This window comes from Centruroides sculpturatus, unplaced genomic scaffold (genome assembly GCF_000671375.1).
Source record: "Centruroides sculpturatus isolate CEXI.00-Female unplaced genomic scaffold, Cexi_2.0 scaffold92, whole genome shotgun sequence".
In the NCBI taxonomy this organism is placed as follows: domain Eukaryota; kingdom Metazoa; phylum Arthropoda; class Arachnida; order Scorpiones; family Buthidae; genus Centruroides; species Centruroides sculpturatus.
In genome coordinates, this window is record NW_019384394.1 from 810,302 (window position 1) to 829,103 (window position 18,802).

The following is an 18,802-nucleotide window of genomic DNA, read 5'->3' on the forward strand; positions in this document are numbered from 1 at the left end:
TTTGTCAAATTTTTATTCATAAAAATGCAGTTTCAACTGCTTTTTATTTTATAAAATCCGTCTTCTTGAGCCACCAGAGGGCCTTTTAAACAATAGGTAGTCTGTTAGCGTTGGTCAGTAGTAGACCAAACTCAGTACGAACGTTTGTTTCTTGAAAATTTGATCACGATTTAAATAAAGTATTTATTTTTAATATTACCGATATGTCATCGAAAAGAAAACGTGTTGTGTTATCATTAAAAGACAAATTAAAGTATTTATTTCGATTATCCGGATTTTTCCTTATCCGGACTACCTTCATCCCCAATTAGTCCGGATAATCGAGGTTCTACTGTATTTTACTCCTATGAGTCTCTACTAAGTGAGCAATTGTCAAAAATTGGGAAGACTAAGTTGATTACTAACTTTATGAAAGTGACTAATTCATTTTTATAATTGAGGTTAACAATGTTAGTGAAATGAAAAACTAAATAATAGTAAAAAAATTTTACTTTTTAACTGTAAAATAAAATATTGATTAAAACTCTAAACCTTTTAAAATGTGAATTTTCTACAGGTGGGACCAACTGCCATTCAAGTTACTTCAGCAGAAAAAACAAAAGTTTTGAGTCATTCTGTATTGCTTAATGATGTTTATTATGCCTCTGAAATTGAAGAGGTAAGAACATAGAAATTAATTAGTCAGCTATTTAAGTATTTTAAATATTTAGCTAAGTGATAATTTATTAATTAATACAGTTGATTCTTAAAAGTTTAGTATTTAGTTACTAAATTTGTATTCACTAAATTTATGAGAGACATGAGTTATTTTTTAATATAAAAAATTTATCAAGTATAGAAAATTGATGAATAAAACACATTTTATATGGATTCAACAGAAAAATATTTGTAGATAATAAAGTAAGAAAATAAATTTATAACTGATTGCCATATGAATTTATATAAAATTCAAAATTTAAATTTTGTAAAGTATAAGTTACAGATATATATTTGATATAAAAATGTTGAAATACATTGTAGAAATTTAGAGAACTTATGAAAATATTTGATGAGATTGAGAAATTCCTTAAAATTAAAATTGTCAGTTTACAAAATGTTTGAATTTTTGATATTTTACTTTTTTGAACAAAACCATTATTAAATTTTCAATTTATGAAAAAAAAAATTAGTTCTCCAAAGTTAGATTTCAATTAAACTTTAAATTTCTGTTTGATATAAAAATAATAAAGAAAATAAAATAAAAAAATTACAGAAGATTAATTTAAAACTGAATACATTTTGTTTAATCAAATTACCATAAACTAATAATAATGTATAAGAATCACATTTAAGTCATTATATCAATTTTTTAATGATATAATGTCTTAAATTTAAATATTAGTAATTTATTAAGTGTAATTATTAGAGATTATTAAATTTATTAGTGATTTAATGATCTGAATTTTTAAAAAATGCTATATATAACAATCTAAATTATTGAAAAATGTTAAAATGTTACTGACCATGTAAATGTTGTGATACTCTATCTAAATCTATAGATAAACTGTTATCAACTTTGAATATTTGATGTCAGAGTCAAAGTTTCTACATCATCTCTTGAAAATATTCAATAGATGGTATAAATGCTTTGCTGAACTGCTTTGCATATCAGAATATTAGGCTGATTATTTAAAAATCAAAAGTTCAAATCATTGCTCTGATGTTGAGTTTTGTTGTTGACTGTTAATAATGTTATTAATGGTAAATATTGACAATTGTTCTAAATATGCTAAATGGTTTGCTAGAATATGTTTTTCTAGAATTTTTGAAATTGGAAAGTAAAACTATATTATTTTAACTAAACAATTTTATTTCCATTTATTAACACTCTAAATTTCAAATAACACACATAAACTGCTTTATTGGAGCAAAACCGAGTAAACACTACTTTCCAAATACTTTTCTACTACTACAGCCTATTGTTAGAGGATAAGGACATAACAGAGTTATGGCAATATTCCCTGATGTTTATCACATATGTTTTAGAAAATGTAATGAAAATGTTTTTCTGCAATTTCAAATTTAAAACAAATAAAATTTAAAAAGTTTTAATGAAATTGAAAATATAACAAACCAAATATCTGTAGAAATATCACAGAACATAAGTTAATGAATCAGTTCTAAATAAAATTAGTTTAAAATGTAAGAAAATTAATTATTTAAAATGAAATATAAATTTTATTCTCATTCAAATAATTCAGTTATTTTATTTAATTAAAAATTTATAACTTTTTCATAAGGAATGCATATTTATCCATATACATGTAAGTAGATATGAATTATTCATCTAGCAATATCAAATGTTTTTTGCACAAAAATTATCATATTTTGTGTTTAATATTAAGAGAGGAAGAGTTTTTTCTCTTTTTTTACAGAAATGTGTCATATTTGGAGAGATGATAAAATATAATTTTTCCAGAAAAATTTAAAATTCTATTTTTAAATTTGAGCACACTGAAATTTTTAAAACAGATTAAATCAAATTGATAAGGAAAATTTAATAAAATTGATAAGGAAACAATAATTTAATAACAGCATACATGATAACATGAACAACCCAGGATATTTTCAATTAAAAATTGAATTATGACTATTTACAAAAAAATTTTAAATTTTTCGAGTCTATCTTTCATCCTTTTAACACACCACAAAAGTAACAGTATATTGGCTTGGATGAACTTCCACAGAACACGTTATAATTTATCACATGTTCTGTGGAAGTTCATCCAAGCCAATATACTGTTACTTTTGTGGTGTGTTAAAAGGATAAAAGATAGACTCGAAAAATTTAAAATTTTTTTGTAAATAGTCATAATTCAATTTTTAATAATTTAAATTAATTTAGCAGAGAATCATAAAGCAAATTTAATGTAATAGATATTTTAAATCTGACAATGCAATGGCAATTATATGGTGATTAATGCTTTTCCCATATAATGGATTTTTAGAACTATTTATTCTTTTATTATTTGTTGTTTATTTTCATATTATTCTAACTCTAATAATTTAATTAATTTTATTTTAGTAGTAGTAATTTTTGTGAGTTCATATCAGATTTCTTATTTTCATATACCTGAAAAAAATTAATATATACTAATGCTCTATTATTGAGAAAATGTTAAACTTCATCATTCTACAGATTTTTATAGTCTTGTTCCCAGGTATGCTTGGTTGACGATAATCAGTTTACACTAACTATTGCAAATGAAAGTGGACCTTTATCATTCATCCATAATGATTGTGATAGTATTGTTCAAGCAATTATTCACATACGTACAAGATGGGAATTGTCACAACCAGTGAGTTTTTTTTGTTTGAATTAATTTTAAATATTATACTTACTCTTACACACAATGAAGTGGTATAATAAGGCAATAGACTATCAATACATCCACTTTATTAATTGCCAAGAAAGTGGATGTATTGATAGTCTATTGCCTTATTATACCACTTCAATATGTGTAAGAGAAAGTAATAATAAAAAGCCATGGTTTCATTATAAGAAAAATTTAAATATTATAAACAAATTTAATATTCTGGCAATTGTATTGTATACTAATTTAGTTAATGAATTAAATTTATTAATAGGATTCTGTGACTGTACATACAAAAATCAGACCTAAAGATGTCCCAGGAACGTTGCTAAACATGGCCTTATTGAACTTGGGCAGCTCTGATCCAAATCTACGTAAAGCAGCTTATAATTTATTATGTGCTCTAACTGCAACTTTTGATTTAAAAATTGAAGGACAATTATTAGAAACTGCAGGTAATAATTTTTTTTTAATTGCATTTATTAAATGAGAAATCATAGTTATAACAATAATCAAAGCTAAAAAGTTTTAAAGATGCAACGATTTTATATTAAGCTTTTAAATTAATTCTAAAAACATATCAGTTGAACCAATTGCAAATACTTCAAATGAATATTGGAAAATATTTTATTGATTTTAGAAGATTTAATGATTCTTAGTAAATCTACTAATTTTTAACCTTTTTAATTCTAAATTTCATAAAATATTTTAACTAGAAAATCATATTAAAAACATAAAATAATTTTTTATATCTTGCATCATTTAGCTTATAATTATTTTAAAAAGTCATTGGAAAAGTTTGGCAAATGTTTATGCATAATTTTTTAAAGTATTTTTATAAAATAAAAGTATATGCTTATATATTTGACATAAAAATTATTTATTTTAAATATAATATTCTTATATCTTTAAACAATAAGGAATACTCATTTTGTAGCTAGTTAAGCAATTTATCAATGATTTAATCAAATAAAATTATTTTCATAAATGATACATACTTTACAAGATTAATATCTATAAGTGTGTTTGCTCTATTGGATGTGTTTTGATATTTTCTAGTAGAATGCATGGCCTTGTTTATATTACATATTTAAGCAACATTTATAAGATTAAAAGTAGTAGTAATAACATTATTTGATTTATTTCAAAATTTTTAATACCAAAATTGCAAAACTATGCAGAAAACTGCTTAAACTTTGAATTTTTTATAATAAAAATTTAATGTATAATTCCAAATATTTTTAACACTAAGATATATTTTTTTATAATTTAGTTTATATTTAAAACAAATCAAGTAAAAACATTTGTCATAAACATACTATGAGTAAAAATATACTTCAAATATATGTTAAAGCAAGATATTATTTTTATAGCCTGTCTGTTTTTGTTATCTGGTCAATCAGATTGCCAAGACAGCAAAGGCGTCTAACTAATCTAATCAAGTTGTACTTTGAGAGATCCATGTTTAAGTCCATATTGAATTTGCAGGATTTTTCCTGAAAATCCAACATGGTAGTACAGTTTTGTATCCAAATATCAATCAATATCCTGATTTTGTTGGAAGTCTTTTATATTATTATTGGAACTCTTAAATATGTTTTAAGTACCATTAATATATTACAAAAGCTACTTTTCTGTAAAATTTTGTGCACTGCATTTCTCAACATTCTGTCATTTTGCTGACTTAGTGAAACTGTAATAGACACCATTAAAGATTCCCTCTTGCTCTTCTATGAATAGCAAAAACAAAAGAAAAAACTTTGTATTATTATATGCCAAATACAAAGCTAAGCTTCACCTTATTTTAAAATTTATAATCACAGTAAGCATTAATTGTAATTTTTTAGTTTAGAACATCTTTGTAAATATTTTTTACACTGTAGTGAAATGTTTTAAAAAAATTTGGCAAATAATGTTATAATAATTTTATAATCAAAGTAGTTTGAATTAATTTGTAATTTATTTCTTCAGAGACATTAAAACTGTAATCAGTTTTAAATAATTATTATTATTTGTATAAATTTAAACATTTTTGGAATTGATTTACATCATATATTAATAATTAATATACAAAAGTCATTTTAAAAGTAAAGAACATTTGCTTCTCTAGATATTTTTATTTAAGATAATGAAACAAAACTTATTTTACAGCACATATGATACCTTAGCTATTTTTCTACATAGTCGCCATACAAATTTAAACACTTGTCATAGCATATCACCAGCTTTTCTATGCCTTTTGCACACTCAGTTACTGCCAAGTTCTTGAACCAGTCATTAATGACCTCTTTCAGTTTATTGTCACTTCCATAGTGTTTCCAGGCCAAAAAATCCTTCAATTCTGGGAAAGGATAGTAATCACTCAGAGCAAAGTTCGGGCTATAAGGAGGATGTTCAAAAACTTTCCACTTAAACTGCTGAAGCAAGTTCTTCGTCAACGCAATAGCATGTGGACATGCATTATCCTGAAGAAGCACAATATCTCTGGACAACAATCCCCGCCATTTGTTTCAAACTGAAGCTTCATTCATCACATTTCCATAGACCTTGGTTATCTGTCTGTAAATTTAGATAGGGTGGACTTTTTTCACACTCAAAAAGCATATTACACTACGAACCTCACACTTGGCGGGATCTTTAATTTTGTCACATATTTCAATGTCACACTGTAAACAGTAAATAATCATTGTGGCTCACAGTTAGCGTCAGACTGGCACGAAAAAATGGTCCATGACATGGCAGTGGGGGGTGGTGGGAGAACTGCATGGCTTGTCAGATCAAAATGTTCTTTTCTTTTAGAATAACTCTTGTATTAAATTTTATTGTATTAAAATTCAAAATCAGTTTTTATTAATGAATTATGTTTTAAAATATTAAATCTTTCATAACAAATTTCAATAATTTTAATTTTTTTTTTTTTTTGCATTTTCTTTTAGGTCTTTGTATTCCATCAAATAATACTATTTTTATTAAACAAATCAGTGAAAAATTGGCAGCAAATGCTTCACATCTGACATTGGAATTTTTAGAAGAATGCATTCAAGGTTTTAGAGCTTCTAGTATTGAATTAAAACATCTTTGTTTAGAATATATGACTCCCTGGTTGCCAAATCTTACAAGGTATTTAATTTATATGAAATTTTAGAATGGCTGACTCAATTTGCAATATGTGATAAAAATAAAATTAATAAAATCTTGCTATTTACTTTTAAAAATTTGTTTATTTAAATTTTTGAAAACTTATATCTAATAAAAATTATTGGAACTCTTAAATATGTTTTAAGTACCACTAATATATTACAAAAGCTACTTTTCTGCAAATAAAGGCTAAATATAGCAATATCAAATTTGTTACAATTAAGTACCATATTTTGTTGCTAGTTGGCAATGAACTAAGAATTAGGCAGTTCTTATTTGCAAACCTATAAGTATAATTAAGGAGGTTTCTTTTGAAGTTGTTTGATATTTAAATATTCTATATCCAGGGTGATAATCCACAGAATATCTATTAAAAGGCTGTCTCTCATTAGAGTAAGTGGTCTATATGCAAAATTTAAATTAATTTGTTGAATTTCCTATAAGAACTGATGAGTCCAAAATAATTCTTGCCTTGTTAAACACTTTTATTTCATAAATTACTGTTTAAAGAAATAAATATGCTTGACAAGACACGTGTTGTTTTGGACTAATCAGTTTTAATAAGAAATTCAGTAAATTAAATATTGCAAGGTAATTTCAGGATCGACTGAAACTTTAATTAAATAAAAAATTATTTCTGATACCAATAATTGTTTCATTTTAAATCACTTATATTCACATTAAATTTCTTGGGAACAGCAGAATTTCAGCCATGAAATTCATCATCATTGTTTGATTGCACAATAAAAATGCTGATTTTCATCAGCATTTTTATTGTACATCTCTTTGTATTTACTAATAGTAAAATCATCAAACCAATTATTTAATATTTTATCCTATTAAGATTTTGAATGGTTTTGAATCTTTTGTGGTTTAACCACTAAATTTTTCATATATCAATAATTGGATCTCATTAAATCTGGTCAATATCTATTGTTATTCACTAATATATATTATTGTTCAGATTTAATACCATATATTCTTTCCAGTTTTAGAGATTTTAGTGTTATGCTTTATGGTATTCTAAATACATTCATCTGAAATATTAAATTTTGATTACTACTGTTATTAATGTGTTTAGATTTAATTACTTTTTATCGTTCTATATTTCAGAGAGTAAAATAGTCATTCTAATATATTTTTAAACAAAGATATATTTATTGTAGTTTTTTTATATAAATTTGTTTGTATATATTGTATATTTTTTAGTGATAAGTAATAATTTGGTTTAAACTCTATTTTCAGTAAATCAAATTATTTATTTAAAGAGCTTTTTATTATTGATAAATTATCATTATTATTTTTTTTTTTTCTTTGCAATTTTCTGTATTTTTTCTTTATTTATCAATTTATAGATTTTCTGTTTACTTCATTATTATTTATTACAACTGACTTATTTTATAATTTTTGTTAATATTTTTTTGAAAAACATTGATATTCATTTGTTTTCCATATCATAGTTAAAATTCATAATAAATGTAATGACTACTGTATGAGTTTTTTAAGAATATTCATTTATAAATGAGTATTGTGCATCTTTTTATTTTAATTTAGGTTTTGTAAACATTCTGATGATAACAAACGTCAAAGAGTTGCTACTATATTAGATAAATTAATCACATTGACTATAGAAGAAGTAGAGGTTTGTAATTTTTATCTGTTATTTTTTTATGTTTGTGCATATTAAATAATTTAATTTAATTGATAATTTTTCTGTAATGTTTAGATGTATCCTTCTATTCAAGCAAAAATCTGGGGAAATATTGGACAAGTATCAGATCTTTTAGATATGGTTTTAGATAGTTTCATAAAAGTAAGCATATTGTTTTATTCATGTGTAGTTTTTATTTTATGGATTTCTCTAGTCTTTATTACATTGACAGCCATTTCCTGTAAAAATAGTGAATAACAAACTTCATATAAAAAAGACAATACAATAAAAATACAAAAATATGATATATGACGATAAAAACATAAAATTGTTTGTAAACACAATAACTTAAAAATATATCACAAGCACTAAAGAATAACCTAACAATAAAATACAGTGGAACCTCGGTATACAGCCTTAATCCGTTCCTGGTGTTTGGACTTACACCGAATAGGACGTATACCAAACCAACCTTTCCCATAAGAAATAATGTAAAAATGATTAATCCGTTCTCACGTAAAAAAATGGCTGGCTTTAAACACCTCGCTTTCCTCGCTAGTTTCTGCTTGATTTTTCATGAATCATCATGTATCCTTTTAACTTTCTCGCAAATAATTTCTTCCGATACGCTGTCGCCGGCACACTGTTTTTCAGTTATCCAAAGCAAAAGCAATTTCTCGACATGATCTAATGTCTTCGATCTCTGTTTAGAAATTGATTTAACCCCTTTCGCAACGTTAGCAAATTTAATAATGTCTTTATTTTTCACGATTGTCGATATCGTCGTTCTCGGAATACGGAATGCAACAGTTAAATCTCGAACACGCGTGCCACCTTCATATTTCTCAACAATCTCTTTTTTCAGTTCCGTTGTGATTCTAGTCATTTTTTTATTTTTCTGTTGCCCTTTTGCAATTCATGATTAATAAAAATAATAAAATGTTACTTACAAATTAAAATCAGAAGAAATTTAACAAAGTTATAAACCATAGCACTGCGAACGTCTAGTCTAGTGTAGTACACCGATAGTGCTACTTGTTCATAGATGGCACGTATAATTGAATTAAGTCGTATACCGAACAGAAGTCGTATACTGAGCAAAATTTGTTTCGTCCAAACAGGACGTATTCCGAATTGGACGTATTCTAAAGCAGACGTATACCGAGGTTCCACTGTATAATAAAATTTATAAAAATACATTAAAGATATTAATTAAAGGAATTTCTTTTAAATTTATCTATTAATCAAATGAAAAATACACTGCTTGTTTGAGGAAACCAAAAGTTTAGAATTAACCTGAATAAATTTTATTTTCTTGTTATTTTTAAACATTTTCCTTGAATTTAAATATGGTGATTCATATGCGGCAACTTTATCGGCACTAGCTCCTTCCCCATGTCATACAGCATTGTGAATACCAGTCCTTTTTTTGAAATTTGCAAATCAACCATGGCTGGTGCCATATTTTGTTCAATTTTATGAATTATCAAAAATCGTTGTAAATAAAAGATTATGAAGCTGTTCTATTTTTACAGTAGTCAGTTATTATAGTAAATAATACTCATTAAAATAACCTGACTAAATTTAACATTTTTGTTTTTGAACTTTTTTTTTTAATTTTTCATACTTTATGTTTTTGTTGTCAGAAATTCAAGTTAAAATGGAAATTCAGATGCAGTTGATCTGGTTTAGTGTAAAGAACATTCTATTCTGTTTTTCTTGAATTTTTTTTTATTCTGAGGTTTATTTGGTATAAATTTAAATGCTTAAGAACAAAAGGTTTCCCTCCTTCCTTGATCTAGTCACTCTGGTCATTTACTGATTTGTTTGTTTTGATCATTGAATAACAAAGGAGTAGAAAATTTTTTAATTAAGATTTCATCAATCTAAACTGTTTTCTTCACACATTTTATTATCATTTACATAATTGTGCTTGGAAAAATAGTTTTAAAAATAATTTTCTTATTTATTAGAATTAAGAGTCCTATCCTTAACAAATGCTTATTGATTTTTTTTTATTAACATGAAGCATCAGTGCACTATTATCTCAGTGGCTTATTTCAGATTTACTTATATTAACAACTCTGATTTAATACTTGATATTTCCAAAATCTAATTTGATCTTGAATCCATTATACTGTGACGACGTCATAGAATTAAGTAGATACATAGTAACAACTTTATTTTTAAGGTCTTTATAGACTAGGTGACTACATGATGTAATCATCTAGTCTATAAAGACCTTAAAAATAAACATTAGTAGAATCTTGATCTTGTAATTTACATTGAAAAATCAACATTTAATATGATGAATGAATGTAGATTATATTTCTTATACTAAGGCCAGTTGTAAGAATGCCTTCATATGAGAAATATGTATATAATAATAATTACATATTTTTCATATGATTAATATAGAAAAACTGACAATATGTATAAATTTAGAATTATTTTGTTCCACCATTGTCCTTCAAAAATTTTATAGGCAAACTTTACTACCAAATTAAGATAGGCATAAGCTTTTGTACTCTAGAACTATTATATAGTATATTTTTAAGATACATTTTGAACTTTTTGATTACTATTAGTGAATTATCTGATTACTATTGGATTATGTATTCTTGGAATCATATTCTGAATAAATCTGCTGTGAACTGCTTCCATATTGATTAGTAGTGATAACTTATTTTTATACCACAAGTCTTATGGCCAGTTCTCTTTGCATGTCTTTTTAAAAACATAGCCTTGGAAGAACTTTTAAGTTCAATAATAAATACTGTTTCTTCTGATTGATGTGAAATTCTCTTGCCTATTAAAGAGATTGTAAGTCTACTTTTATTAATTTTGGGTCTGTCTTCCAAAGCCCAACACAAACAAGTCAATGTTGTTGTTTTTGACATGGTGATAGAGGTGATTTTTATGGTCACATAACTGTTTTTCTTCAATGTTCTGTAATGTTCTGGTAATATTGCTCCTCGTGATATCACTCATTATGTAGTTCTAAAGAACCAATAAAGATTTTATCTACTCCTCTAAGAACTATTGCTCAGTAGTAATTTATAGAATGGTGACAATTAGCAACAACAATTTGTTGATGTTAGACAACAAAAAGAAGCAGCAAAGCTATTTGACAGAAATTTAATAAATAAATGAAAACTGGGACCTGATAGAGAATGGATTCACTATCATGATATGTACATAAATTATTTCACTGATTTTATTGAAATTATATTTTTTCTATATCTATGAAAATCTATCAAACAACTTTCTGTTTCATAATCCTATTGTAGTGAAGCCATTGCTGAAATGAGATAAAAATTACAGCATAAACACATGCAAGATTTGCTTGTGGCCTAAAGCACACATTTCTTTCTTGCAAATTTTCAAATCATTGCCAAAAAAAATTTTGTGTGTTTGATCTAAGTGTCATTGAAAAGACCATCTATCTTCCATCAAAGGGTATATAGTGAACCTATGACAGTCAAACGAATTTTATTTAGCCTCTGACCAGTTTGCTGCAATGTCAACTAATTTTTGCAGGGCTTAATATGTTCAATTAGACTTTCATAATAGTGTTCTTTTCTAATGATGGTTGATATATTATCTTTGTTGGATACTCATTATTAGATTATTCTGATTTCTCCTTTTTCTGTTTTTACATAAGAAATTTCGTAAAATATTTTTTAGAATGATTTGGTCTGTTTGCTTTAAATTTCTCTCAAGACTTATTTATTGCCTTTCTGACGTTGATGGTAAACTACATATTCAGTCTAATTTGGAACATATTTTAACATTCTGAAAATATTAATTCATTATTAAATTTTTCTAAATTATTTACATTTAAAACATTTCACTTCTTTTTATNTACATTTTTTCCATGATATGTGGTTTGAGAAACGTTGAAAAATATTCTAAAAATTTACAATTATTTTTATAGACGTTAGACTCGTAATATTTCAACATTTTTATAACATTTTACCGTGTTGGAAAAAATTGTTCTTATACGTTTGTATATATTTCTTAAAGGACCGTTACATATGTATAAAAGTAATGTATACAAACATTTGTATACATTACTTTTATACATCTGTATACATTTTGAAGTGTCGGAAAATGTATATACAGTATATTATTTTAATTTGGTAAAACATTTTTATATTTTCCCCATATGTATTATAGAATTCTTTAATTAAAAATACTTTTCATCAAATCAAGAAAATAAAATGTTTATCCTGTATATCAAAGTTAATTTAATTTTTCTTCATATTTTACGAAATATTTTTAATTTTCAACAGCGAAGTGTAACAGGAGGATTAGGTTCTACACAAGCAGAAATTATGGCTGATACTGCTGTAGCTTTAGCATCATCTAATGTCCAGCTTGTAGCAATGAAAGTTATAAGTCGTCTTTGTAGAGTAAGTTCACAATTAAATTATATACGTATAATGAAATTTAATTATAATAAATTATTAATTTAATGAATTAATAGAAGGAGGAATAGATGTTAAAATTAAATGTTTGTTTGCAAATATGTTTTGGAAAATTATAAGAATTTTCTAATATATGCATTCTTTCTCTCTTATTTTTATGTCTATATTTTTTATTATTGCAAAGGGAACCAAGACAATGTAGAGATGTATCAAATTTCTTCACATATACAGAACAAACATGATGTTTAATTACATGAATAAAATCTACAGAGTTTTTCATTGAAAATCAATATCTAATTTTTTTATATTGTAAATTCTTATGCATACAGAGGTTTTTTTTATGTGGTAATTTATTTAGTAACTTTACTAATTTAAATAATGTTCAGGCTTCAGCTAATCTCAACAAAAATATGTAAATAAAGTAATTTTCATAATTTTTGACATCAGATTTGGGTAGTTAATAGTTATTTTTTGTACATAGTAAGAACAAACAAATCTATATATTGCATTATTGAACTATCCTGAAAAATATAGTATGATCTGTTGCAGAAAAGTTAATTAATTGAAGTTCTAAATATTAAGAAATGACTGATACAATAACTTGCAAAGAAATAGGATAATTAAATTATGCTACTAAAAACAAATAATTTTCACTATGTTTTAATAATAATAATAATAAAATTCTATTTTTTTTTAAATTTTAATTTATCTGTGTAAAATGAACAAAATAATTATGACATTGTTAAACATTTATGCACAAACAGATGCAAATTTAAATGTGTTTCTGTGGATAGTTGTCTTAATTTCTAGTAATTATTATTCAAATATATGTTCTATAAACACAATTCATATGCAAGTTATAATTTCCAGAATCATTTTTTGTGATTCCTCTTACAGTTAATGTCATGTCAAAAAATGTTTTTAGATATTTCAGTATTATTTATCTTTATATCAAGTTCATTTCTGATGTGTATTATATAGTTATTAGTAGTTTTTATAGAAAAACTTAAAAGTTCATATTAAAATAAGATGAAAACTTAGAGTAAAAAGTATTTTTCCAATTCATTTGAATGAATTGAGATTTCTCTAAATTGAGACTTTACTGTAGATATCATTTGGAAAAAGTAAATTATAAAAATTACAATTTTTTTTGTTTTTTGATAAAATATAAATATAAATAGCAGAAAAACAGTTTACTATATAATAGGTTGATATAAAAAGAAAGAAAGAAAATGAAAATTTATAAGTTATAAAAATACATTGTAAAAAATGAATAATGTACTATATAATTATAAAATTGAAAATATATTTTAAGATATTTTGATAGACTTTAAAATTTCATTACATATAACAATTTATAGTTTTTGTAAGTATTGAATATATATGTATAAAATTATAATATATTTTAGAAAATAAGTTTTGAAATAAAAACAAAGTAAAAATAATATCTTATTAAGCATGAGTATACATATGCATCAGTAATTCTATTTAATAATTTAAAAGATCTTTTCAACTGAATTATTCTAAAAATTTTATAATTTCATTTATTTTAGGTTATAGAGAAAACTTGTACATCCCCAACCTCAACATTAGAACAGCATTTAATGTGGGATGATATAGCAATTCTTGCACGATATTTATTAATGCTTTCTTTTAATAACTGCCTAGATGGTAAGGAAAAAGTTTGTTTTGTGTTTTAATTCTATTAAAATATTTAAACAAATGTCATTAGATGAGAACTTTATATTAAATATTACTTGATTAGATGAAAATTTAATATAGTAAAAATCATTATAAAATATATGAATTTTAATGAAAAATATTGTTACATTTTTTTGTTTATTTATGTTTTTATGTTATTTAAAAATTATTTATGTTGCAAATTTGTTTATTTTTTATACTTTATTTTGTATTATTTAATAGAGTACCAATGGACATGAACAATGGATATTAATTAGTTTTTTATCAGTATTTATTTATTAATAATTAAATATTAAATTAATATAAGAACTGAGATATGAACAACCTGATGTTGAGAACATAGTTTTTTTTTTTTTTTTAATTAAAGCTTGTTTCAAAAATTTGTTATAATTGATGACTAAGCTGGTAACACAGCAGGCAATACGATTTTATAAACAAGACAGTCTTGTCAAAAATTTAAACATACAGTAATGCCTTATAGTTTCAATTAATTTGTTCCAGGTTAGTGTTACCACCCGTCCGGTTTTCACCCGGACAGTCCTGGAATTGACTCACTGTCCGGGTGAACTATTAATTTTGTCTGGGAATTTTGTAGAAATTGTGAAATTATGATGAAACTAAGTTCTTGTAAATATTATTAGAAATTTACACTATTTTAACCACAAAAGAAACTTGCACTCACTGAAACTCATTTGCAGTTCTGCCATGTTAGTCTGTTTATGCCGACGTGTAGCATGCAACCTGTTCATTTTTTTTCATGTACGATCATACACATCTCCAATATCCAATAGAGCTAAGTCATCTGTACCTGTTCTTAATTTAGGGTTACTTACATTACTCTTATGCAAGTCCCTAGTCCCTAACTGTAACTGATTTAGAACCAGCATGCACGTTATTCTTTGCATTGCAAAATGACATTGCGCATGCATCAGGAACTTCTGTTTGAACAAACCTGACCTACCATCTGGGTCAGCAATTTTGAAAAGGTGGCAACACTATTCCAGGTGGCCATTCAAATTCTGAATTGTTTGAAGTCCAGATCAATTTTCTCATTAGAAATAGCAGAAAGTGAATTAATCCATTCCCACATCCTAAATGATACTTATTTCTACAAAGTTAAAAACAGTAAATACACATAATTTAAGGTAAAAATAACAATTAAATGCCCTAATAATAAATTTAAATATGAAAGCAATAAATAAAATATGTAAATACTATGTAATAAAATGAAATTTGCATTTACTGGTCATGCACTGTTGACTTTGTCATCTTAAACATGGCTGCCACTCATGTACTGCAGATAAGTCCCTTTTTCACCTCAATCATGAATATTACAATCTATCTTATGGAATTTGTTGCTTCCACACACTTCTCTGATGACATGGCTAATAAATAAAGGTTATTTTAGGTTGAACAGAAAGTTTTGTGTTTTTTTTTAACAGCTGTTGTTACTTAAAATAGATGTGTGATTTAATTATAACAGTTGTGAAATTTAACACATTATTGCTAATGTGAGAGTGTATTCTTTGTTTAGTAGCTCATTTTAAAGTTTTACTTTATATGTTGTTTGAATAAAATGAAGTTGAAATGTCTTCAGATAAAAAGGAGATAATCATACAAACAGTAAAAAACTTCAGTGGATATGAGAAGATACTCCTAAGCTTAAACATGACAAATGGATTTTAAAAACTTCCATTTAGGAAATCCTGAACTAAAAGGCACACAATATATAGGATGCTTAAAAGCTGTGACAAAGAAAACTTGCATGAAGAAATTGTTAAAGATTGATAAACAACAAATAATATATATAATCAAACACACCAAAAATAAAACAAAAAATCACTGAAAATATACAAGTGTAATTCAAGAACAAGAGTGACAGATGACTTGGGTGCACAACAGATTCATTTACATTTTGAGCACATTTTTTTCATTGCATGTACAGTTTAAACTTTAAAGTTAGAGATGTTTGAAATACATGGTACCACTGTATATATCTAATATTTTCTAGCAGTCAGTTTTTTGGTAATATGATGCTGTTGATGTCAAATGAAATGAATGTATTATTTTTATGATATACAGTTAATATTTTTGAGTAGTAATATATTTGAACATTAATAATGTTTAAATAAAACTGTTTTGACTCTTTCACATGCAATGAATTAATAAACTTTAAAAAAAATGGCTTGGATGTAGGAGTCACTGATCTTTTTTATTGATTTAGAGCTTTTGGATCTAATAATTAAAAACTGTCTATCTTCAGAATCATCTATTAAAACAAGAATAAGTGAAAAACAGACTAAATATAATACATTTTAAAATTTATTTTGTTAATAACTTTTTGGAGTGTATGTGTATTATATTTAGTTTATTTTTCAATTATTTTTGTTTTTTTTAATAATTGATTCTGAAAAAGAATGGTAAACCATCTAAAAGATCTAAATAATCAATAAAGATCAGTAACTCTTAGAATCAAGCATTTTTTTAGTTCAGTAATTCATTTTAAAGTTAAAATTTTGTTTTAAAAATAATTTTTTTTTTTACAGTGGCCAGTCATCTTCCATATTTATTCCATATTGTAACATTATTGGTTCACACAGGTCCAGTTTCACTAAGGGCATCAATCCACGGTTTAGTAATCAATATTATCCATTCTTTGTGTACTTGTACAAAACCATCTTTCAGTGGTAAATGATCATTTTTTTATAATTTTAAATAGATATTTAACCTTAAGTTTAAAATAAACATTTTAACTTTATGTGCATTTCTAATCACATGAAATTCTGAAAAATTTAAAAGATTAAAGTTGAATTTATTTGAAATTGCTGATACTGTTATTTCTGATAAGTCACATAATTGTTTTTGTTCATGCAATTCATTAGTTTTATATATATTATCTTTCTATAATTCTATTTAGTTAGTGATTCAAATATGTAGTATTATTAATAATTTGTAAATATTAACTTATCTTTAGGTGTTGTACAAAAGATAACTATCCTTTAAATTGTTTAAAGGATATCCATGTTTTGTATAATACATGAGTCAGCAATAATATAAAAAACAAATGTGTTTAAAGATGAGAGTTATTCTTTCTGATTGATCTGATAAATTGTTTAATTAGAAATAATTGGAATAATTTATAGATTGTTTGAATTACTATATTCTCTAAACAGTATTGAAACTGAGTTACAATGAAAATATGCTGCTTTATTTACTGAACAGAAAAAAGCCTTCAAATTACTTATTTTACTAAAAATAAAATAATAAGGAGATTTCAGATATTAGTCTAAACATATAAATATGATACTATGTGAAACTTCAAAAGTTTAGAAAACTTATTTTTTATTTATTGTATGGTACTATATGAAAATTTTTAACAGAGAAAACAAAAGATAGTTATATAGCAATTTGTCCAATTTCAGTTAACAAACAAATTACCATATATTTTTCTATTATGTTTTATTGGTTTAGTTTTACATATAGATTATTACAATTTATTTAAAAATAAACAATATTAATATTATATATTGGTTTCTTTGGCATTTATAAATCATATAGTAAAATATGTTGACACATATTTGATATTCATCTGATTAATTAATAAGAAGCTGGAAAAAGATGTGAATGATTCTTTGCTTCAGTTAAAAACTTAATGCATTTTACTTTAACGTGAAGGGTATGAATTGCTTAACATTGACATCACACAATAATCAAACAGAAAATAGGAAAATCCTGATCTTATTGTAGAAATGAGAAATCTATACAAGTACAGCAATATTTTTTAACACAAATAAAATATTTAATATGCAATACAGTATTACAAGAAAAATAAAAGTATTTATTTTTAGCATACTTGACAGTTTTAATTTTAAGGTTTAAAGAACATTTCAATATTAGTAAGTTTCTTCCAAAAATCTATTACATAATTTACATTTACCAGTACAAAACTTTATTCAATTTGCAAAAAACAGGTTACTTTTTATCTTTTACATATAAGGAAGGCTATTTTTCTATCATCATCTAAAGCAGGGGTGGCCAACATGAGGCCCGCGGGCCGCATGCGGCCCGCCGTGAGTCGTGTTGCGGCCCGCGGAGCTAGGTCAAATGAACATAAATGTTAACTTTATTGTACATATCACCAAATGAACATTAGAAGAGTTAAGAAGGTTTGGAAGAGTTCTATGAAACGTATTTGGACAAGGATAAATATATTGCGTTTTATAAACATGCTCTGTCACTGGTTTCGCTATTTGGAAACACTTATGCGTGTGAACAACTTTTTAGTCGTATGAAGTACATCAAATCACAAGTGAGAACACGAATTACTGATGTTCATTTGGAAAACTGTTTGCGTGTAGCGACTACATCAGTCCAGATCAATTTTGATGCACTTACTTGTTAGTTCTGTAAAACAAAGTCAGATGTCTCACTTTTAAATATTTTTAAATTGTCTAATAAATATGTTTCTCGGTTATTAAATAAATGATTCTCGGTTATGTTTTATTTTCTTCAAAAAAATAAATATACCT

The 18,802-nt window shown here is 25.2% G+C and overlaps 1 protein-coding gene across 1 annotated transcript in view; it reads left to right on the top strand.

Moving 5' to 3' along the window:
• Positions 1-18,802, top strand: part of LOC111618329 (neurofibromin-like) — a 179,304-nt gene that overhangs the window by 138,343 nt on the left and 22,159 nt on the right. Inside the window, exons 37-44 of the mRNA XM_023359826.1 lie at positions 3,201-3,338; positions 3,628-3,808; positions 6,290-6,473; positions 8,046-8,133; positions 8,218-8,304; positions 12,438-12,557; positions 14,126-14,243; positions 16,820-16,960. Of these exons, the coding sequence (XP_023215594.1) occupies positions 3,201-3,338; positions 3,628-3,808; positions 6,290-6,473; positions 8,046-8,133; positions 8,218-8,304; positions 12,438-12,557; positions 14,126-14,243; positions 16,820-16,960 (1,057 nt within the window). The remainder of the gene's footprint in view (positions 1-3,200; positions 3,339-3,627; positions 3,809-6,289; positions 6,474-8,045; positions 8,134-8,217; positions 8,305-12,437; positions 12,558-14,125; positions 14,244-16,819; positions 16,961-18,802) is intronic.